At 45.5% G+C, this 24,285-nt stretch overlaps 1 protein-coding gene across 2 annotated transcripts in view; it reads left to right on the top strand.

Moving 5' to 3' along the window:
* The window catches only part of Vps53 (VPS53 subunit of GARP complex), a 131,343-nt gene extending 107,411 nt beyond the window's left edge, over positions 1-23,932 (top strand). For both annotated transcript variants that reach the window (XM_021176885.2, XM_029483685.1), the window contains exons 18-22: positions 2,675-2,823; positions 6,769-6,838; positions 21,688-21,825; positions 23,055-23,159; positions 23,645-23,932. In XM_021176885.2, coding sequence (XP_021032544.1) covers positions 2,675-2,823; positions 6,769-6,838; positions 21,688-21,825; positions 23,055-23,159; positions 23,645-23,815 — 633 coding nt within the window. In that variant the 3' untranslated portion in view covers positions 23,816-23,932. The remainder of the gene's footprint in view (positions 1-2,674; positions 2,824-6,768; positions 6,839-21,687; positions 21,826-23,054; positions 23,160-23,644) is intronic.
* Positions 23,933-24,285: the final 353 nt, after the last annotated feature.

Genomic DNA, 24,285 nt, shown 5'->3' with positions numbered 1-24,285 from the left:
GCACAGTGTGGCTCTGTCCAATCAGTCAGTGAGCAGATTCATACATATAATTTCCTTTTTCTTTAAATAAATTTATTTTCAAATAAAATTTCCTCTTTTTTTTTTTTTTTGTTGTTGTTATTTTGGTTTTTTGAGACAGGGTTTCTCTGTATAGCCCTGGCTGTCCTAGAACTCACTTTGTAGACCAGGCTGGCCTTGAACTCAGAAATCCTCCTGCCTCTGCCTCCCGAGTGCTGGGATTAAAGGCATGCGCCACCACGCCTGGTATAAAATTGCCTTTTTAAAGAGATTTGTTTTTAAACGTATTTATTTTGTATCTACTTACGTACATGTGTGCCATGGTACATGTGTGGGGGTCAGAGGGCATCTTACAATAGTCAGGTTTTTTTCTCTTTCTACCATGTGGGTCCCAGGTATCAAACTCAGAAAAACAGCCTTGGCAGCAAGTGCTTTTACTCACTGAGGCATCTGGCTGATCCAGAGTTCCCATTTTTCTGTCTGGAGCCTGTGTTGGTTTACGTGGGTTTTGTTTGTTTGTTTTATTTTTATTTTTTTAAAAGATTTATTTATTTTATTTTATGTATATGAGTACACTGTAGATGTACAGATGGTTGTGAGCCTTCATGTGGTTGTCGGGAATTGAATTTTAGGACCTCTGCTCACTCCGGTCAACCCTGCTCACTCTGGTTGGCCCCACTCGCTCAGTCCCTATTCAATCTGGCCCAAAGATTTATTTATTATTATATATAAGTACACTGCGGCTATCTTCTGACACACCAGAAGAGGGCATCAGATCTCATTATGGGTGGTTGTGAGCCACCATGTGGTTTCTGGGATTTGAACTCAGGACCTTCGGAAGAGCAGTCAGTGTTTACCCGCTGAGCCATCTCACCAGCCCATTTGTTTGTTTTATTAGAGACAGAATGTTGTATATGTGGTCCTGGCTGACCTTAAGCTTACAAACCTCTTTCAGCCTACAAACCTACAAATGCTGGAGAGCACAGGCATGTACCACCACACCCAGCTTCAAAACCTGACTTGAAGCTTTGCAAGAGGCTTTTCATGCCTCTGTAAAATGGGGGGTTGGGAGGGTGGAGCCAGAGAGCTCATAGATTAAGGGAACTTGTTGCTCTTGCAGAGAAACAGAAGTGTTTTCTTGCCAGAGACATGGAGGCTTTAGTGCTGCTGACCTCCAGTCTGAATGGAGCCTAAGGGCTATGTTTGGCTTAAGAGTTTGAATAGGCAACCTTGTTTAGCTTTAAAGGCTAGCTCATCAGGGCTCCCCCAAGACAACATCAGGGGTGAGTACCTGCCAGGTGACACACCCTCCTGTGTACCCACAAAAGACAGAGTCACTGCACTGTAAAGTCTTCCTGCTTTCCAGGGCATTTCCCTGATTCTTCCATGGGTGTACAAGTTCGGGCTCCATTTTTTTTGGGGGGGGTGTTTTGTTTTGATTTCGTTATTATTTTGTTTTGCTTTGTTTGAGACTGTGTGTGTGTGTGTGTGTGTGTGTGTGTGTGTGTGTGTGTGTGAGAGAGAGAGAGAGAGAGAGAGAGAGAGAGAGAGAGAGAGAGTGAGTGGTGGTAGTAGTAGTAGTAGTAGTAGTAGTAGTAGTAGTAGTAGTAGTAGTAGTAGTTTCTATAGGAACTAGCTATATAGACCAGGCTGGTCTCCAATTCATAGAGACTCCCCTGCTTCTGCCTCCCAAGTGCTAAGATTAAAGGTACGTGCCACAACCCTCAGCCTCATTTTTGTTCTTAACCAGTCAAAGATCACATCAGCCCTGATGAGAAAATACGAAGTGTACTTTTGTGGGGCGTCTAGAGGAAAGTTGTTTTGTAGCCAGGTGCGGTGGCTCATCCCTCTCATCCTGGCACTTAGGGCTAAGACAGCAAAATTGCTCTAAGTTTAAGGCTAACCGGGGCTATGTAGTAGTTCCAAGCCAGTCTGGATTACAAAGCAAGATCCTGTCCCAAGAAACCAATAAATAACAATAATAAAACTGCAAACTCTTCCCAGTTTACATGAAAAAGGGTCTATAAGTGAATTCTCTTCTAGTTTGTTCTGGGTTTCACCACATTTAGTCCAGCCCCTAAATCTCCCCAGTCCCCCAAGCTGCCTGCAAGTAAACACCCTCCCTGTTCTTCAGTCCCTGACTGTGCTGTCCCTCTATGGCAGTGGCTCTCAACCTCCTAGTGCTGTAACACTGATACAGCTCCTCATGCTGTGGGGACTGCCAACCATAAAATTATTTTTGTTGCTACTTCATAGCTGTAATTGTGCTACTGTTGTGAATCATAATGTAAATATCTGATATGCAGGATGTCTGACATGCGACCCCTATGAAAAGGGGTCTATGAGCTTAGGTGTTCTCATTCCTCTGCTCAGTGATGTGGCGAGCACACTTTACATGATGTCTGCTTAGGTGGGAAGGCTGCCTGAAGCACTAGTGGGAACCTCGGAGGCGGAATGGAGCCTGCGCTCCATGCCACTGGTGAGGCAGGCGGCTTGCTTACTTTTACTCCAAAGCAGCCTCTGTGTCAGGCGATGCCAATCCCTGTGATACCAAGTAGTGACCTAATTTCCATCCCCAATTCCCTTTTCCCATTAACAGGTTAACACTGTTCCCCTGCAGGGGCTCTCAAGCTTGGCTCTGTCCTGTCTGTTTCAGATGCCATGGCAGAATGTGGAGCATGTTGGTGACCAGAGCCCTTATGTCACTTCTGTTATTCTTCACATTAAGCAGAATGTCCCCATCATCCGTGACAACCTGGCTTCCACACGGAAATACTTCACACAGTTCTGCATTAAATTTGCAAAGTAAGTCCTGAGTTGTTCTGCTTTCTTGGTGCACTTTCTGTTTCAGTCTCCCAGGAGAACCAAGCAGCAGCACAGAGATGCCTGTGTACCCTTCCATTCTTGACCATATCCTTCAGGAACCATGCTGACGGGGTACAAACCTGTGACCCCCAAGATCACTCTCGAGGCTGCTCTTTCTGAGTTGCGGGAGATTGTTAATGGTTCTGGTACTCAATAAAGTTATTTCACTGCAGTGCTTAGCCTCCCAGCAGGCCCACAAATCCAGGTGTCCCATCTTCTGGTGGGGCTCATTCTGGGACCTCCAGGAAAACTAATATTCTTCTGTACCCCAATGGGCTATAATGGTAAAAGCAAATGGACCACTTCAGGTCATGTGCATGCTTATGACAGCAGTCACCAGCCATGGCAGAGCCACCAGAAGTGATGTGTTCTTCTGAAATTTGCCCATGAAACCACTCCTTTCCCAGGCTCTTATTTTTCAGTAAGTTCCTGTGTACGTTTTGTCTCTGACTGGATTATAAGCTTCTCAAGGATTGGGCCCATCAGTTGTACCTTTGAGCCTTAACTTCCTCCCCCTCCACCACAGGACTTGTTATAGTGGCCAGAAACCATCTACTTCTGAATATCCTTATGTGCAGGGAAAATACTAGAAATTGGGACCAGGAGCAAGCAACAAGTTGCCTGTCTTCCTGTTGTGTCCTCGTGGGTGGCTATTTCGGCCTTGAATTTTGAAGCAAGGAAGTAGTTTGGTTCTTTGCCAGTCAGCATCTGGCTCCGGCACTCCTTCCCAAGAGGCCAGGCAGTGATGAGCGCCAGTGTCTCCTCTGACCAATTATCAGATACACAGTTTGGCAGGTTGCTCCAGGAAGGTCAGTGTTGTCCAAGCTACCGTATTTGGATTGTTTTCGTCCAGGTCCCAACTGGTGACTCAGGATTCTGAGTTTCTCTTTTCTCCAGATCTCTCCCGGTTTGTATTCAACTAGATTTTCCCCATCTGACATAAATAAACCCCCAAGGAACAACAATGACAGAGTAGCTGTAAAGTTAACTTTAGTTTCAACCTCATCAGGAAGGCTTGGACTGACTCCCTGGGGAACATTTATGTTTGCCGGCCACAGATGGACCAGGAGCTGACATTCCCCTCTCTCTCTGGACGCTCATTAATGTGTACTAAAAGCATCACTGATAAATCACATGTGACATTCCCTGTAACCACTGCTACAAGTGTCTCTGTAAAAATTTACTGTTACTCAAAATCTCCATTGTAGGCACCCAGGGGTCCGATTGAGCTAAGGTTAAAGTGAATAAGGAGTCCGTTGCTCAGCCCATCCAAGTGTCAACTTCGCATTCTCTCATCACCTTTTAATTTTAGCACTAAGCTCACTCTGAGTGATCTGGGAATAGGGTGCCCATCACCCACATCTGGAAAAGTTTAGCGGAGGACCTAGAAAGTTTTGTGCTTTAACTCTTGGTACCTTCCCATCTTTATAAAAATCTCAGCCCAGAGTAGGAGCCACGGCTTCCATCCTGGTGGCCCTCGGCAGTGACACATCACTTTGCTGGGCTGTCTTCTCTAGAGAAGACATGGGTCTGGATTATCTCCATGTTTCCCCAACCCACCCACTATGGACTAGTCAGAGCAAGTTCAAGGGCCAGCCACAGCATACTCTAGTGTGAAGTCGTTTCCATGACAAACTGTACAGGCCCGTGTGATGAGTCCCAAACTCAGCCTCCCATTACTCATTTGGCTCAGGTTAGGTTCTGAGAAGCACTTCCAGATAGCTTCTTGTTCACACCTCCTCTAGATCAGCAGGTCTACACCTGGATCTGACCGCTGGACTTCAGGTCCTTTTCCCATTGCCTCCTTTCCTACTCCACAATTACTGGTCCATCTGTGACTATATTGGCTCCAATAGCAGGCTTTCTTAATGACTTACCAAGGTCACTACTGGTTGAAACTAATTTGGATCATAAATGACTTCTCTTGCCCACTAAGCTAGTATGCCTCTTTGAAATTCCCTAGCACTCAGTGATTACAGTGTGCAGGAAAAGGTGTGGTGAGATTGAAGGGGGAGGACACGGCATGGACCCAGCGTGCAAGAGGAAGGAGACAGGTAGCAGCCAGCATCTGTGGAAACCCTTCTTCCCGTTTCCATGCTTCCTCTGTGGACCTGGGCCCCAGCCACCTCTTGGTCAGCTCACCCTGGATCTTGTCTGTTATGCACATATCTGTCTTTCATAGCTTTTGAACTACATCAGCACAATGCAGTCGTCGTCGTCGTCTTCTTCTTCTTCATCCTCCTCCTCCTCCTCCTCCTCTTCTTCTTCTTCTTCTTCTTCTTCTTCTTCTTCTTCTTCTTCTTCCTTCTTCCTTCTTCCTTCTTCCTTCTTCTTCCTTCTTCTTCCTTCTTCTTNTTNTTTTTTTTTTTGGTTTTTCAAGACAGGGTTTCTCTGTGTAGTCCTGGCTGTCCTGGAACTCACTCTGTAGACCAGGCTGGCCTCGAACTCAGAAATCCGCCTGCCTCTGCCTCCCAAGTGCTGGGATTAAAGGCATGTGCCACCACGCCCAGCTCAACGCAGCCTTCTTGATTCAGGCCTTGAAACTTTCAAAAACCTCTCCCGACTTTCTGGGTTTTCCCCCTCCCTTATCCTAAACAGCATTATCAGCCCACATGATCCAGGTTGTCCCTTAGTGCTCAGCAGATTTTTAGAAAATCATGTGATTTTTGTTTCTTTGTTTGTTTGTTTGTTTATTGATAAGAGAATTACCACCCTAGCAATTATTTCTTGGTTTTGCTTTAAGATACCCTAACTGCCCATGTAGTTCACTCTTGCCACTATTTGGGTATTTTCAGCTACTGGTACTCAAATGGACTTGAGTGGCAAAGTGTATTTTTATTGTATTGTTTTGTGTTGTTGTTTTATTTTGTTTTGTTTTTTGAGACATCATTGCACTGTGTAGCCCTGGATGTCCTAGAACTCAATATGTAGACCAGGCTGACCTTGAACTCACAAGAGATCTACCTGTCTCTCCAGAGTGCTGGGATTAAAGGTGTGTGCCACCACACCTGGCACAAGATGGATTTTAAATTTTTCCTATAACCTCAAGCCTAGAGGAAATTAGGATAGACTTGAGAGTGGTTGGTTTAGGGGAGAGATAGCTTAGTAGTTAAGAGCACAGACTGCTCCATCAGAGGTCCCTAGATCAGTTCTCAGTACTCACATGGAACAGCTCACAATTGCCTATAACTCCAGCTCCAAGGGTCTCAATGTGCCCTTCCAGCCCCCATGGCACATGCACACACAGACATATACACTAAAATAAAAATGCATATTTTTTTTAAAGACAGAGAATGTGATTGCTTTAGGGTTTCAGTGGTTTCATTGAGATCTGGTATAGTCAGCTGTCTTTGAGACTGGGCACACCCTCGGAATGGTAGGAGGAAGACAAGCATAGGTGTGTGTTATATAACTCAGTTATATAGGCTCAGTGTCCTAGGCAACAGCCTTGTCTCGAGGTGCTTCCCTCCAGGTGATTAGACTGGCATAGAGTAATTCCCTCTTGAGGGACCTAAAACAGTCACCAGTGGACCTAACTGGCTGAAGCTCAGTAGAATTGCCCTCAACAGGACTGGAGTGTGGCTCAGTGGTAGAGTACTTGCCTGCCATATGCCAGGACCTGGGTTGCATCCCCAGTGCCACAAACAAAAATAATTCACTCCTGTAGCTTAAGATTTAAGGGATGAGCTTTCCCCTAGAACATCAAGGCTATTCTTCCCTAAACAAATCTGGAGCTAAACTAGAGGGAAAGAGAATGAGGTGAATGGTGGTATGGGGGATGTGAGTGTCCACCTCCATTCTTGGCTTTCTCATGAGAGGTAGTAGAGCCTTAAGTTTTTGCACACTTTACTAGAAAGAGAGTAACTTGTCACTTTTTATCCACAGTTCGTTCATTCCCAAATTCATCACCCACCTCTTCAAGTGTAAGCCGATCAGCATGGTGGGAGCAGAGCAGGTAAGGCAAGCTTTGTATGGGACCTCGCCATCAGCCTTTGTATAGATCCAGCACACATTCTCAAGTAGATAGTCTGAAGAGACCGAGACTGGTTTCCCTGGTGTAGGGAGCTATGGTCAGCTGGCGGCTCCTTTTGCTTCTTTGTTTTGTCTTTTGAGGTAGGTTCCCATATTGTAGCCCAGACTGGTCTCAGATCTGTTAGATAAGCATATCCTCACCAACTGTACAGAACAAGGGTGCAGAAACTGTCTTGGGGCGTGAGGAGTAGAGGCTTTGGGCTTCTCTGAGGGCTGCTGCTGGAAGGAGAAGACGCAGTGTTCTTAGTGCAGCAGAGGCCCTGGGCGTGGCTGTGCAGAGCCACAGGAGAAATCAAGCAGGGAGGGCCTGAGCTCGAATCCCCAGGAAGCTCCTTGTCGGGCTCCTTTCTCCCCATCTGAATTCTCCTCTGAAGCACGATGGTGCACACCTGTGATCCTGGCAGGTAGGAGGCTAACAGTACGATTTTGAATCCAAGGCCAATGTACAATATATAGTGAGACCCTGTCTTAAACCAAAGGACTTGGTTAATGTCACCTGAATACTGGTGAACTGAATTCATCAACTACAACGTCACTTTGAATTTGTCTCCTGTCTGTTCAGACTACCCAGAATTTGGGCAGTTTGAGTTCAGGGAACACTTTGAGTGATTTAAAAACTAAAAACAGGGCTGGAGAGATGGCTCAGAGGTTAAGAGCACTGACTGCTCTTCCGAAGGTCCTTAGTTCAAATCCCAGCACCCACATGGTGGCTCACAACCATCCGTAATGAGATCTGATGCCCTCTTCTGGTTCATCTGAAGACAGCTACAGTGTACTTAGATATAATAATAAATAAATCTTTTTTTTTAAATAAATAAAAATAAAAACAGGGATTAGGGAGATTGCTCTGTGATAAACAATGACCAAAATCAACTTGAGGAAGAAATGGTTTATTTTCATACAGGTCACAGTTCATCATCAAGGGGAGCTAAGATAGGAACTGAAACAGAGGCCATGAAGAAAGCTGCTTACTGGCTTGCTCTCCATGGCTTGCTCAATTTGATCTCTTTCTTATGGAACCTAGGACCACCAGGCTAAGGGTGGCACCACCCACAATGGTCTTGATCTGGGCCCTCTCACACCAATCAGTAATCAAGAAAGTTCCCCACAGACATGCCCATAGGCCAGTCTGATGGAGGCAACTCCTCAGTTGAGGTTCCCTCAACTCAGGTAACTCTGTTTGTGACAAGTTGACAAAAACTAATTAGCACGCCATGCAAGGGTGTGGGTCTGAGTTTGATCTCCATAAAAAGCACCCATATAACAGGACTAAAGATGGCTCAACATTTAAGATCACTTCCTACTCTTGCAGAAAACCTGGATTCTGGTTCCAGCACCTGTACCTTCAGTCCTGGGGCATCTGATGCCTTCTTCTGTCCTTCACAGGCACTGCACACATATGGCATGCAGATAGACAAACAGACACACAAACGTACACATAAGTAAAGCACATTTAAAATACAAACAGGAGTGGTAGTGTGTTCCAGCAATGGGGAGGTACAAACAAGAGGATCCCTGGGGTTTGCTGGCTAATCAAGCTTAATCAACAAGACCCTATCTGAAGAAAGGGTGGAAAGCAATTGAGGAAAATACCCGGTGTCTACCTTGGCCTACACACACACACACACACACAAATATTTACTACTCCAACCTCTGAAAATACCACATAAAGTGTAAACTGTTCACAGGCAAATCAAGAACAACTCATAGTCAACTCCATCTGTGAACACTTAGGCTACATGTAAGAAGATTGTGTAATTCATTTCCATAGATCCTGCCCGGTACCAAACAAAGCAATGAGGTAGAGGCTCAACTCTTTCCCAGCTCAGTGCCCTGCCCTTGTGGTTCCTTGGCTGTGTTGACAGCCAACCCCACCCCTCACCCCCAGCCTCAGCCCTTGTCTCTGGGTCAGAAAGATTGCTAGTTAAGCATGTACTGGAATACTCATGAAGTGTCAAAGGCAGGTAGCAACATCTTGAATCTAAGTGCAGTATGATTTTGTCCCCTCTGTCAGCAAGTGCAGGACACTTGAGTACTCAGGCTCTGAGCTCTGGAGTGACATGAGCAGAGGCTGGAACCTGTGCCCACAACAGTGCATCTGTTTGTGCATACATAGGTACTTTACAGGACCTCCATTTCCTGTCTTTGAAATAGTGCTTAGAACCACCCCATGAAGTAGCTATGAGGGTTAAACAAAATAGAGCCGTATGTGGTGGCATACGCCAGTAACCCCAGACCTTGGGGAAGCTGGGGGATTGTAAGTTTTGAGGACAACCTAGGCTATAGAGCTAGATATTGTCTCAGAATAGAATAAAACAAAATTAGTAAAAATTAAACCCAGTGCCCATAAGTAAGACGCACGGCTGTCATGTAGCCAGCCCTTATTAAACACCAGCCCTGCTCACTGTAAACTTCCGAAGACCTGGACATGACCTTGTTTCGTCTGCTCTGATACCTATCCACATGCAACCTGCATGAAGACTTCTAGTCAGAGCTTGCCCTCAGCTGTCTGCCTGACCAGCTCCAGCCCGAGTCAAAAATGTTGTCTTGGAAAACTCCCTGGGAGGTTGTAGGACTCAGACACCAGCTGGGCTTGACTGCAGCAGTCAGTGTTCTGAAATCCTGACCCTGGCATGTCCGGAGCACAATGCTCATTCTCTCCATCGGAAGTGGCAGAGCGAGGCCCTCACATGCCAGCTCCAGTTTCATTAGTGAATGTTTACCAGGCACTCACTCTTTGGCCTCATTACAGTGTGCCATCTAAGAGGATATGGAGTGATTAAGATCTGTGTCTGGGAGCAGCCGTAGGGTTCTCAGTTACATTTCTGTCTTCAGACTTGACCAAGCCTCTGGAATCCAAAGCTGACTCATGGGAACAGTTCTGTGTTTTGTAGCCTTGCTCAGGCCTCTTGAGATCGGTGTAGTGTCTAACAGCCATGGGAGTTTGGATGTTGTCACATAAGTCCTATACCATGACTGTTTTCCTCAAATTTTCTCTTGTATAGAACAATCTCAGCTGGAGAAAGGTAGGGGCATACCTGCCACACAGCACATTCAGGAAGCAAAAGCAGGAGAGTTGTAAATTCAAGGCCAGTGTGGGCTGTGTAATATGACCCTGTCTCAAATAACAGAACAGAATCAGACTCCGGGATGCTATCTCAGGAGCAGGACGTTTGGCCAGTGTTCACTTCTGCTTTTAGTTGTCAGTGAGAAGCCCATCTTCTATAGCTAAGTCTCATTTCTCATACCCCAAGAAGACAATAAGCAGTAAGAGATGGCTATTCACACAACCACCTGTGGAGGCTTTGAGGAGTCAAGGGCAAGAAGACAATAAGCAGTAAGAGATGGCTATTCACACAACCACCTGTGGAGGCTTTGAGGAGTCAAGGGCAATGTGGCCCTTCAGTGGTTCCCATGTGTAGTTCAGGTTATCTGTGTAAGGTTAACCCTGGCATCTGAACTCTGAAATCCAAGCCATGATGTAGCTAGAGGTCTGTTCACTTAGGCAGTAGGTCCAAGGAATCAAGAAATTAATAAAGGGGCCAGAGAGTTGACCCAGCAGGTAAGAGCAGTCGCTGTTGCTCTTATAGACTACTTGAGCGGGTAGACTGCCTCACTCATTCCTTCTCTCTCTCTCTCTCTCTCTCTCTCTCTCACACACACACACACACACACACACACACACACACACAGAGTATAATAAAATCAATTTTTGAAAGAAAGTTAATAGAGAGATGCTTGTGGGTAGAAACACATTTTGACAAACACTGCCTTGCATCATGGCCCTGACCCAAGCTTTAACTAAAGCTGTAGAATTCAAAGCTACGGCTGAGCCTCTTCTTCCAATAGGTGCTAGAGATCTCCTAGGTTGAGGTTAGGCTTGAATATAGATGTGAGAAATAAAAAAGGAGCCCTTGCTGCTCCTTATTCTCGACTTGATTAGTACATACAGTGAGTTATTTATCTTCAGGCCCCAGAGTCCTCTTGAGCAGTTACAAGGGCATGTGGAATTGAACCATTCCTGTATTGTAATACTCCTTGCTGGTTTGTGATTTTCAGAGAATCTTGTGGGATTTGCAGGGTCATTAATTAGTCTTACAACGGAGGTCATCTATGACTGAACACAGCAGAAATAAAATCCATTTGCCTAAACTTACCCTAGAGAAAACAGCCTAGTGTGGTGTTTGAAAAGATGCACAGCCCTCGCTCTGCTGTTGATGGCCCCCTTGTTCCCACATCACTCCTGTCTGCGCCATGCTCACTGTCCTATTTCAATAAAAGCACTGAAACAGGCACTCTCCACAGGCCCTTCTTGTCCTTCCACACTGCTAAAACCTCGTGTTTGTCAAGTTACTCTTTCTTTCATGTGTTATCGTTATTTATTTGGTTTTGGTTTTCATACAGTACTCTACTATGTAACCCATAGTTCCAAATAAATTCCTTCAAATAAATCCACAAACCTTCTGCCTCAGCCTGCTGAAGGACGGAACGATAAGCATGCATACCACCATGCCCAGTTTACAGCATATCGAGGGGATGGGAATATGCATTAGTGATAAAGCACATGCTTAGTGTATGTAAGATCCCGGGTTACATTCTTAGCACCATAAAAAAAGAATCTTTCTGGATATGTCCCAGTGGAACATTTTGAAACTGTACATAACATCAAACGTGCCGTCTTCCAGTGTGCAGCTCACTGGCACTAAGTGTGATCTGTCATGATGATGATCTCCAAAGTGAACCTCTGCACCCATCCAACCGCTGCTCCCACCATAGCCCCGTCCATCTCTGAGTCTGACACTCTTCAAAGAAGTGCGAGAAGACTCTCTTTTTTTTTCTTTTTTTTTTTAATTTTTAATATTTTTATTACATATTTTCCTCAATTACATTTCCAATGCTATCCCAAAAGTCCCCCATAGCGCCCCCACTTCCCTACCCACCCATTCCCATTCTTTTGGCCCTGGCATTCCCCTATATTGGGGCATATAAAGTTTGCAAGTCCAATGGGCCTCTCTTTCCATTGATGGCCGACTGGGCCATCTTTCGATACATATGCAGCTAGAGACAAGAGCTCCGGGGTTCTGGTTAGTACATCATGTTGTTCCAACAATAGGGTTGCAGATCCCTTTAGCTCCTTGGGTACTTTCTCTAGCTTCTCCATTGGGAGCCCTGTGATACATCCAATAGCTGACTGTGAACATCCACTCCTGTGTTTGCTAGGCCCCGGCATCGTCTCACAAGAGACAGCTATATTTGGGTCCTTTCAGCAAAATCTTGCTAGTGTATGCAATGGTGTCAGCGTTTAGAAGCTGATTATGGGATGGATCCCTGGATACGGCAGTCTCTAAATGGTCCATCCTTTCATCACAGCTACGAACTTTGTCTCTGTAACTCCTTCCCTGGGTGTTTTGTTCCCAATTCTAAGAAGGGGCACAGTGTCCACACTTTGGTCTTCATTCTTCTTGAGTTTCATGCGTTTAGCAAATTGTATCTTATATCTTGGGTATCCTAAGTTTTGGGCTAATATCCACTTATCAGTGAATACATATTGTGTGAGTTCCTTTGTGATTGTGTTACCTCACTCAAGATGATGCCCTCCAGGTCCATCCATTTGGCTAGGAATTTCATAAATTCATTCTTTTTAATAGCTGAGTAGTACTCCATTGTGTAAATGTACCATAATTTCTGTATCCATTCCTCTGTTGAGGGACATCTGGGTTCTTTCCAGCTTCTGGCTATTATAAATAGGGCTGCTATGAACATAGTGGAGCATGTGTCCTTTTTACCGGTGGGGACATCTTCTGGATATATGCCCAGGAGAGGTATTGCNGGATCCTCCGGTAGTACTATGTCCAATTTGCGAGAAGACTCTCTTAACCTAGCCTCATGTCATCAGAAATCCTTTTAAGAATTCCACTGTTACCAAGAATGAGAAAGTAAGAGGGTTATTCTCAGGCACATCTCTTCTATGGAGCCTTCAGAGAGCAGGGCTTCCTCATTAAAAGGAAAAAGGGGCTCAGTAGTTAAGAGCACTGTCTGCTCTTTCAGAGAACCAAGGTTCAGTTCCCAGCACCCACATGGCAGCTCACAACCATCTGTAACTCAGGCAAGCAGATGTCTCTTCTTTGCTCTGTAAGTTCTTGTGTGTACCTGGTGTATGTGTACACACATACACATAAAATAATTACATATTTTTCCAAAAAGAGGCCAGGCATGGTGATGCACACCTTTAGTTTCAGCACTAGAGAGTCAGAGGCAAACAGATCTCTGTAAGTTCAAGGCTGGCCTGGATTGTATGGTGAGTTCTGGGTCAGCCAAAGATATATAATGAGACAATAAATAAATAAATAAATGCTTTTTCCAAACAAATGGTAGAATTTATTATTCATCTAATAGCAAAAATTTAAACTTTAAAGTATAAATATGGTAACTTTTGAATTGATAAAAAATATTTTAAAAGTGATTCATGCACAGTAGCAAAATTCTAGGTGTTAGAGGTAGAGACAGGAGACTCAGAACTCAAGATTACCCTTGGCTAAGTAGTAGTGAGTCTGAGGCCAGCTTGGGATACGCAAGATGCTATCTCAAAAGTGTTTTGAAAGGCAAATGTTACATGTTATAAACATTTGTCAAAATTACAGTTAAGAATTATATTAGGAAGCTAGACAGTGGTGAAGCATGCCTTTATTCCTAGCACTTGAGAGGCAGAGGCAGAGGACCTCTGAGTTCAAGGCCAGCCTGCTCTATAGAGAAGGTTCTAGACCAACCAGGACCACATAAAGAAACCCTGTCTCAAAAAAACAAAATAAATAAATTGATTAATAATAGTAATGATAATAAATGAAAGAAAAAGAATCATTAACATGTTAATGCATACATGTTTTTAAGTATTGTACATTTCAGGATATATACATTTTACCTCAGAGGGAAAAGAAACGAGTGGCCAGGTGTGAATGCCAGGATTCCTCAGTACCTGCATTGCTGAGAGCAGGCTAGGCAAGCTTTTGCTGTGGACCCTGTTAAACAGTACCCAGTACTTCTGCCACCTAGAGGTCAAGTGTGACAACCAAAGATGTCTCCAGACTCACCCAGAAAACACAGAGGTGCCCCTTGTCTAGTGTCTCTGGAGTGGAGCAGTCAGTGAGTGAGGAGGACAGATGTTGGAGTGCTTACCTTCTCGTGGTACCAATCTACTGGCCACATATGTTTGAAATCCACCTTGAGGACAGGATTTAAAAGAGTGGGAGTTCCACTCCCACATGTACCACTCGTGAACAAAGGGAGATTTTATTCTCAGACTAGATAGAAAATTCCACATTTCCTGAAATTAAACTAGTTCCCTTCCAGATATTACCCCCACCCCCTTGTCGTGCTGGGATTGGACTCAGAGGCTCACACGGGAGGCAAGCACTTTCCACTGAGCTGCACCCCGGACTCCTGCATCCAGGTTTCTGATTGTGGAATCACATTCAGAAAGTTGAGTGTCCTCTCTCTTCTCTTGTTCTCACATGGGTGCTCCTGCCCATGGAGCTGATGTTTGCCCTTCTTCACAGCAAACCATCTTTCTGAAGAGCTGCTCCTCCCCTGCTATGCACTCATGTCTGCCTCCTTGTCAAGCTCTGGCCCACTGTGCTTCTTCTGAAGCCATCTTTCCTAGGAGAATGCCACCCTCCCCTGTCACTCAGTCATCAAGGCCCTCCCTTCCTGCCACACTCCCACACTCACTAAGAGGCAATCCCTGCTACACCCCAGGGAGGGCTTACAGCGCAGAAGTGAGAAGGCTGAGCTGCACTGGCCATGAGCCAGTTAAGAGCAAAAATGACAGCAAACGCCAGACACAATGGCCAGACACAGAAATCTCCCACCTCACAAATAAGGTATCTGATATCACTACTTCTATCCCTTATTGCCTGTGTGCCCTTAATGAGGACAGTAAATGTTTAAAAAACAAACTCACAACTCTGAAAAATATTTAAATGGCTCTCTAGTTAAGAGTGCATTCTGCTCTCATAGAGGACTGGAGTTCAGTCCCCAGCACCCACATGACAGCTCATGGTCACCTGTAACTACACATTTCCTTATGCCTCTTACTTTCCTCTAGAGGCACCTGCACACACACACACACACACACACACACACACACACACACATGCATGCACATGCACTCACACACATTAAAAATAAAATCTTTGCCAGGCATGTTGTTCACACCTTTAATCCCAGCTCTCAGGAGGCAGAGGCAGGTGAATTCCTTGAGTTTGAGGCTGACCTGTGTTTATATAGTATGTTTACATTCTATTGTTTACATAGGAAGTTTTAGGAGAGCAAGACTACTTAGACCCTGTCTCAAAAAAACAAAAACTTATATAGATTTAGAAAGGCTGCTGAAACTAAAGTCCACATTAGAAATGTGTTTCCTGGGTCTGGGGCTCACTGGGAGAGTGTGTGAACATTTGCCAGCTCACAGTTCAGTCTCCAGGATGCAAATAAATATATTCCTGTTTATAATCAACAGTCACAAAAATTTTATTTTTTATTTTTATTGTTTTATTTTATGTGTATAGGTGATTCATCTACATGTTTGTGTACCAAATGCATGCCTGGTACCCACAGAGGCTAGAAAGGGATGTTGGATCTCTTGGAACTGGAGTTACAGATGATTGTGAGCTACCATGTAGGTGCTGGGAATTGAACCCAGGTCCTCTGTAAGATCAACAAGTGCTAACTGCTGAGTCATTTCTCTAGCCCTTGGAATTGGAAATTTTAAATGAAACCATTTCTATTTGAGTGTGGTGGCATATACCTATAATTCCAGCTAGCTGGGACACTCAGACAAGATGGTCATAAATTCAATGGTAGACTAGGTAGCAGGCCGGGAACCCATCTCAAGAAAACAAAACCTATTTCTAGTAGCAGCAGAAAGCACTGGCTGCCTTGAAGCAAATTTTATCAAAAGCTGTACAGTCATTCTAGAGGAGAAACTGCACAATGCTAAGGGGCCCTTAGGCAGGCCTGGTGATGCTCAGAGGCTGAGGTGGGAAGATGGAGAGCTTGAAGCCAGCTTGGTTTTATAGGGAGTTCCAAACAGCCTAAGCTATAGGGTAAGACCTTGCCTCAGTCAATTGGGGGCGGTAGGGGGGAGGAGTGTCTCACAAAGTTTTCCTTTACTGGGTACTGATCTTTCCCAGGCAGAGCTGCTTGGCCAGTCTGCACACCTCAAATCATCTCTGAGGTGTAAATAAATTGGCCATGGCCCCTCCTTGCCTAGTGCCTCGTGCTTAAGCAGATGCACTGAGGTCAGTTTTGAAGGATGAGACCAGCAGACAGTGGTCATCAATGGGAGCTTTTATCTTCCCCCAACAGCAGTTCCCATCTCTCAGGATCACGCTGCTCCGTGCAATAGTGAGAGTGAGGTTCCCATCTTTCCAGCTGTCTAGCAAAGTGGGATTTTCTTGTGACTGTCCAGAGGCAAGCGTGTCATACCTCCTTAAGATATGGAATACACTAGAGAATTATATCTGGCTCATTCAAAATCTTCCTCTCACTTAAGCCTATACAATTATTTATGCATGTACTATGTCTCTGGGAAGTAGAAAAGGTAGCAAGCATCCCCAGATGTTTGAAATAGATTTTTGTCCCAATAGGCCATGGATTTGATTTTGACAGACAAGGCTCATAATTTGTTACAAAATTGAATCTTTGCCAGGCCTCAAAAAACACACTTAAAAAGAAAAAGATATTTCTTGTTAACAATGTCTAGAAAATAAATCAAACAGGTCAGTGAATAAAACAAGCCAGTCAGTGAAATATGTACTGTGTTCCTACTCTGCATCTCTGCAAATTTCAAGTAGGTCCTTAGGGTTCTTGTTGAGGTCCCCAGTGGAGTCCCAGCCTTCCCTCACCGCCCCCACACCCCCCACGTCCAGAAGTGAGCACTATTCTGATTTAGGTTTCTGGATTGCCATATGTGTTTGGGTGTTCCATACATGTATATATTCCCAAATGATGCATGGGTTGTTTTGCTTATTTCTAAGCTTTATATAAATTGTACTTGCATGTCATTTTCTCTCTTGCCTTTCCCCCCACCTAACATTCTTTGAGATTTATTTGTGTTGATCAGTGTAATTTTTTCACTCATGTCAGCTTCGGTATCATTTCCTTTCGCATAAATATGCCAACGTTCGTTTACTCATTCTTGTTTTATGGACACTGAGCTGTTTCCAGTCCTTGCTTGTCCAAAGAGTAAACCCTGGGAAGTTCTTTTTAGCGTGAGTGTTAGGAGCTGAATGCACCTTTGGCTACTGTGTTAAATGATTAGTGGCTCCTGGATGGTCACAGTTTTGAAAGCTTAGGAGGTGCAGGAGAGTTGGAGGAAGTACGTCACTGGGGGCATGTCGTTGAGGACTATATCTTGTCATGAAGTCTATATCATGTCTTCTTCATACTTCTCTACAACGAGGTAAAGAAACTCCCCACTGCACACTTCTGCCACCATTATGTTCTGTTGAAAAACACGAGGCCAAGTAACCTCAGACTGCCTACTCTGAGAAGTAACCTCAGACTGCCTACTCTGAGACTAGGCATCAGAAAGAACCTTCCATAGCCGCCTGTGGCCACACTAACTGGGTTCCTGAGTGGGAGGCCAGAGCTGTATGGAAGGAAACAGCAAGAGAAATAATGGAGGCTAAGACATGTTTCTGTTCAAGGCCCCCAAGTTTACTAAGAGTCTGTGCTTATAAAGAGGGGAGGCCCATCCCCTGCCAATCCATTCTTAGTGCCTGTTGCCAACCTGTAGGCAGATCTGCCGGATGCTGTCTCCAGAATATCTCCAGGGCCTCTCATCAGATAGCAGTGTCTTGGAGAAGAGCAATGACAGGTGACAGAACAGTAGAGCCATCTTAAGTCGGAAGGTTCCACCCCAGGTGGTCTCATGCTCAGTGGCAGCAAAGTCTAAATCAGCCTGCTTCAAGGCTGGGGGAGGCTCCAATCTTCCATCCCTTAAGTTTAGATACTCGGTCATAGCAACTAAATTTAAGAATATGACAACCAAGAATTTCTCCTTGTGATGTAATTAAAAGACATATACCATAGTTGCATGTTGGTTTTGAAACAGTCTCTCTATGTAGCCAGTACTATGCTGGAAGTTGTACATAGCCCAGGCTGTCCTCATACTTGTCACAGTCTGCCTGCCTCTACCCTCGAAGGGTTGAGCTCAGCACCACCCCGATGGGCTATGTGGATCTACAAGCAAGAAAATACTCCTGCGTTCCCCTCAAAGGGCTCGAACTAATTTACCTGTCCCCTTGAACTTGGACTTCTGTGCTGTATTCTCAGCCAGCACTTTTTGTGTGTGAGGTGCTGGTGTTGGAACCAGGGCCATGTGCATGCTGCAAATACTCTGCACTGGAGTACACCCACCCTGATCACCCATCTGTGTGTGTCCTGCTCCTCTTTCCCTTGCCAGTGCGGTTCTCGTCTGAGGCTGGTTCAATCTGGGATTTACTGGGAGTCTCATATAACTTAGAGTAGTGTATTTTTCAATCTTTCCCATATTTGACATTCTTTTCTAGCCACAAGCAATAAAAAAATCTCTGTATTTTCTTTTAAAAGTTTGACCATTTGGGGCTGTTGAGAGGTGGCTCTGCAGTTCAGAGCACTTGCCAGAGGACTGGGTCTGGTTCCCAGCAGCCATGTCAGGAAGCTCATAACCACCTGTAATTCTCACTCCAGATAATCTGATGTTCCTCCAGCCTTTGTGGGCACATACACACAAATAAGTAGTAACTGTGGCAAATGCCTTTAATCCTACCACTTGGGAGGCAGAGCCAGGCAGATCTAAGTAACTTTGAAGCCAGCCAGGTCTCTATAGCAAGTTCCGGGCCAGCCGAGCTACATAAAGAGACCCTGTCTCAAATAGATAGATAGATAGATAGATAGATAGATAGATAGATAGATAGATAGATAGATAGATAGATAGATAGATAGAGAGATTTTTTTTAAAAAAAAAGCTTTAAAGTGTTCTTTTTCATACCCTAGGTCCTTAGCTATGTGAAATTACACACCACCTTGTTCTTTACAAGTGTGTGGGAAACAATGTAAATGCCAAGGGACTGGAGAGTATGCTAACCCTGAGCTCCTGCTGTGGGCCTAGGCATTCTGGGCCATTCTCTCAGAAGCTGAGCACTTCTCTGTGAACTCATGGCCTTTCCATAAAGCAAACACTATGGTGGTAAGAATTCCTCTTAGAGCTGCTAGGTTAACCTGAGTCGGGATCCTCAGAACCCACATAAAAGCCAGCGTGCCTGCAGGCCTAATACTAGAGTTTGGAGGCACAATAGATCCTGGAGGCTGCCTAGCCAGCCCTCCCAGCCTGCTAGTGAGCTCCAGGTTCAGTGAGAGCCTGTCAAATGGGGTGGAGAATGATAGGAGGATATCTAAGAGTGACTCTGGCTCTTCACACACACAGTCATGTGAGTGTGCACACAGAAACCCATACACACCCACACACACCTGACTCCAAATGGCTTTTGTCTAAAACAAAAGTAGTAAGATTCCTTAGCTGCCCCGAAGTTGAATAACTTAGCAAGTCTGGGCTCTGGGGTCTGGGGAGATGGCTCAAAGGACAAAAGCACTTGCCACTCAAGCATAAAGGGCCTGAGTTGAAATGGACAAAACCCACATAAGGCTTGGCACAGTAGTGCACATCTCTAATCCCAGCACTCCTAAGGCAAGAGAGGAGCTAGCTCAGCAAAGGATAAAGGCTGAAGTTGACAGGCATCTAGCCTGACCCCTGCTACACAGTGCAGTGGCAAAAGAACCAGGGAGACTCTGCTTCCAAACGAGGTGAAAGGAGAGCACCAGCATTCCAGACTGTCCTCTGACCTCCACACGTGCATGGCTTGCACATGCCTGCATACCTTAGACCCAGAGAGAAAACTTAGGCTTTTAACTACCCACATTCCTTCATGAAATTACTGTCATTAGAGTAGCCTTCTTTGCCATTTTTAGAGAGTAATATTTCTTAGTTATCTAAACTAAGCATTAATATTCCCCAACTTCTTGTAGCACTTTTGAAATTATAATCACTGTAACCATTAAGTGGACTGTATCTCTCATTAGTTATTTTGTCTTTAGTCAGTAACTCACCTGTCCAATACAGGGGAAAGGAAGGATAGAGAGTGTCAAAGGCCTTAAGGAATCCCACTCCTTGCCAACTAGCTGTAACTATGAAAGGCTATCTGATGGGTCCTTGGGCCTTGTCCTGAATGTCTTAACTACCATCTGAGTTTAGTAGTAGCTGAGAGATCTGTCCTCCTACTGCTGGCTCCATTTGAGCCCCATTGGGCTCATCCTGGGGCCATGTGATTCTGTTCTCTTAAACGATTTAAACAGATCAAGGCATACCCTCCTGACTGCAGCCATTTCATTCTTAGTTCATTTTTGCAGAGCTTGTGATCAAACTTGGTCTTATTCTGACTAATGCTCTTGCACTGAGCTGTACACACAGGCCCTGGCTGCAGCCATTTCTGTGTGCCTTGTCATCAGTGCCTGGAGGCTTCTAACCAGGCCATTCTGACTTACGTTGAGGTCATCCACAAAGTGGATGCTCAGTGTGGACCTGCTAGGTGCTGGGTTATACTGGCTGCTTATTAATCCTTTGGAGCACTGATGTTCTGTCCTGTGCAGTTGGGAATAGTGAACTAATGAAGGATGACCCTCTGAGAGACCGTGTGAAGAAACGCCTACCAGCAGGGCCATGGTGGTCCACTGGCATCCAGGAGGACCAGAGCAAACAGAAAATGTGGGTTGCTGCCAGGATATGATTAAATATTAAAATATCATCAAACAACATCTAGAGAAATCCTAAGTACAGTAATAACAAGTTGCCATTTTTTTGCCTAATGAATAAGAAAGATTTTTGTGATAATTTTTCAGTGCTGGTGAGGGTGTGATCTGCGGTGTCTGTGATGCTGGTAGCTGTGTAAATAGGTGCATTCTATGTAGAAAGAGATTCAGACATATCCTGGGAACCTTCAGAATACGCTATTTGCCCTGTCCCCAGAACTCTCCCCTAAGGAGACACCACTGCTGAGGCTAGAGTCAGCCATGAGGTCTCTCCCTCAGCATCTGGGGGTTTGGGTTTTGTTATTCTTTAGATTTTCTTTTTTACATATATGAGTGGTTTTGTCTACATGTATGCATGCATGCTATTGCCTGTGGAGGTCAGAAGAAGGCATAGGATCCCCTGGAACTGGGGTTACAGATAGTTGTGAGTCACCTTGAGGATACTGGGAATCAAACTGAATAACCACTGTGCCGTTTCTCCAGCTACCCCACCCCCACCCCCAGCATCTGTTACTAATGACAGAAACCTAGGGAGTGAATTAAGTAGGAGCATGGTATTGAATCTTAAACTTACACAGTCTGTATTTCATAGCCACTAAAAATCATAATGTTTTCAATGTCACAATGGGAAATAATGTGTGTTCTAGAAAGGTCGGGTGTGAAACCAGACACACACTCAGCACGATCTGAGCTTGGCTGTTATCACACACACTGGCTGGCAGAAACTAGACCCACATTTCACTGTGATTTCTTGAGGTAGCTTTTCCTGGACAGTGGAATTTTTGTTTCCTTTAAGTTCTATTTTCCAAGTTTTCTGTAATGGGAAAGGATCATGTGTACAGTGGGTAGTGAGTGTGTCCATGCTCAGCGTGGACATGCTAGGCGCTGGGTTCCATGAGTGCCTATAACAGTCTGCTTTGTCTGCAGCTTCTGCTGGACACCCACTCCCTGAAGATGGTCCTGCTCGACCTCCCATCCATTGGCTCCCAGGTGGTGAGGAAGGCCCCTGCCAGTTACACTAAGATTGTCGTGAAAGGCATGACCCGGGCTGAAATGATCCTCAAGGTGTGTCTCCTCTGGGCACTCTCTTCAAAGGAGTTCTGGGGAGTTCAGGTTTTGCAAACAGTCTACCCTTTCCACTGGCCCCCAAGAGTTTTCCACACTCTGTGATGTTAAAAATCAGTGCACAGTTACCTAGGGATCAGAAATTCTTTCTGACAGGTGAATTCTAACAGCTGAGAGTCAAGTGGCAAATCAGGAGAGAAGCCCAGAGTCCCTTTGCCTTTCAGAAGGGTTTTAGGCCCAGCTGTCATGCACTCCCTTCCCCAGAAGCTCGTTGGCTCCCCATGTTTTGCACCTTTAAGTGAACTCTGAACAGATGTTGTAATAACTGAATCTAATTGACAAATGGGCTTTTTAAAGCCTCATTTAACAGAGATTGTACTCTGTGCACTGGAAGAGCAGCATCTGCCTCCAGTCTCCACTTGGCCTGTCAGAAGGGGTTGACAGGCTGGGAGACAAAGGCTCTGTTCTCACCAGAGTCTGACACCTATGGGCTCTTCAGGCCCATTTTCAGAGTGATCTGATGACGGCAGGCAGGAGAGGAAAGCCGAAGTGGCCTGGCCTGGCTGCAGACCTTAGGACCTGGGGAACCTAGGGCACATGGCTGAGGAAAGTGCAAACTCCTCACAGCTCTCCTCCCCAGCTGGCTTGCTCAAGGGAGGACAGATGCATTTTGGGAAATATGTGCAAAGAACTTTTGAAGAAACTGCTCCTTACCACTTTTCTGGTACATTCTCAGGAATTCCAAACAAAATTAGCCCACTGGGGAAGAAAAAGCATATTCCAGAACCAAATGAGATGAATCTGAGGATGGAGATGCTGTCTATCTGTATATTAACTGGTAGTTAAATGAATGTGGAGAGATGAAGTTCCAGGTTTCAGGTCTGCAAAAGAGTCAGGCCAGTTTGGGTTTTTGTTCTGAGAACATCTGTGAGCATCTATTCCTGCTTCTGCCTCCTTCTCAGTGGATAACCCGCCACTCATGAAATCCCACAGATGGTTCCTTCCAGGATTCCTGATGGAATTGGGAGCCTCCAGTGTGCAGGGAACCAGGAATCCATATGTTAAAAAGCAGTCTGGGTAATTCAGCCACTTGTGGGGATTGTGCTCTAATGGAGCGGTCAGAGCATTTCTGAACATGGCTTTGCTGCCATGTGAGGGCAGCTTCCAATAGGCCCTGCCCTCCAGCCTGTGGGCTCCTGAGGACCTACTCTTGTCTTCTCCTTTGGTAGGTGGTGATGGCCCCTCATGAACCGTTGGTAGTATTTGTTGACAACTACATCAAACTCCTTACGGACTGCAACTCAGAAACCTTCCAGAAAATACTGGATATGAAGGTAAGTTCCCTTGTTCTATATATCCCATTTCCCCTAAGGAGTGGAGTGTGGGTATAGAACCTGGAGGGCACCTTAAAATATAGGTTTCTGGCTTCACCCTTTTCCCCTGATTGCAGGGATCCTTTTCTAAAGGCCGATCCCGGCCATACAGATTTCAGCATCCTGAAGACCACCCTGCCCAGCTGAAGATGGGATGTGGTACAAGGAAGAATAGGGCATTGTTCTTCCCTCTGCCTTTGTTTCTCCTCTTTCCAACCCTTCCCCTCTCCTTCCACATTCCCTGTTTCTCCTTCCTCGGTTTTATCTTCCAGGCTGCTGCCCAGGACCAGAATTCCCTGAAGGAAGCAAGGTCCTCAGGTTCTTGGCATCATGCAGTTAGCCCAGCACAGCTCAGTCTGAGCGAACTGCAAGACCCAAGTGTGCCTCCTACCCCTGCCAGGCACTGCGGGCCACCGCCTGACCAGTTTCTCTCCCTTTCCTCTCAGGGGCTGAAGAGGAGCGAGCAGAGCAGCATGCTGGAACTTTTGCGGCAGAGGCTCCCTGCCCCGCCCTCGGGTACAGAAGGTTCCAGCACCCTGTCGCTGATGGCCCCAACACCAGAGCAGGAGTCATCCCGAATCCGCAAACTGGAGAAGCTGATTAAAAAGAGACTGTAAGAAGTGGGAAGGCATGGCCAGAGTCCTGAGCAGCCCGACTTCTGCAAACCCTCACACTGAGTCCTGAGTCTTGAAGCCTCTGAGAACATTACGGTTATTAAAGTATCTCTCTCATAACATGTCTTATTTTCTATCTCAGTCATGGAAGCTCAGTGAAATCTGTGTTATAAAAAGGCATTTTTAGATTATCTCCATCCCTGAAGCTGGGGCAGCAGCGGTTGAAAGGTCCCTGTGGTTTACCTGCTGTCCCCAGGCTGCCTGTGATGGTTGAGTTGTCACTGACCCATGTCATCTCCCACACGGCCCTCGCCACCAGCCAGTGCCTGCAGCTTGGCGGAGGAAGCCTGGATCTTACCTCTTTCTCCATCTGTGTGTGAGGTCCTTTTCCCTCTGTGTCTCTGGAATTGGCCTGGGGGCCTGAGTGAGCCAAGTGGCTGGTGGCAGAGTGGGATATTGGCCTCTTTACCAAT

The sequence above is a fragment of the Mus caroli genome, chromosome 11, assembly GCF_900094665.2.
Source record: "Mus caroli chromosome 11, CAROLI_EIJ_v1.1, whole genome shotgun sequence".
Classification (NCBI taxonomy): Eukaryota; Metazoa; Chordata; class Mammalia; order Rodentia; family Muridae; genus Mus; species Mus caroli.
Note: the sequence above shows the minus strand (reverse complement) of the source record. Positions and strands in the feature narration are given on the sequence as shown.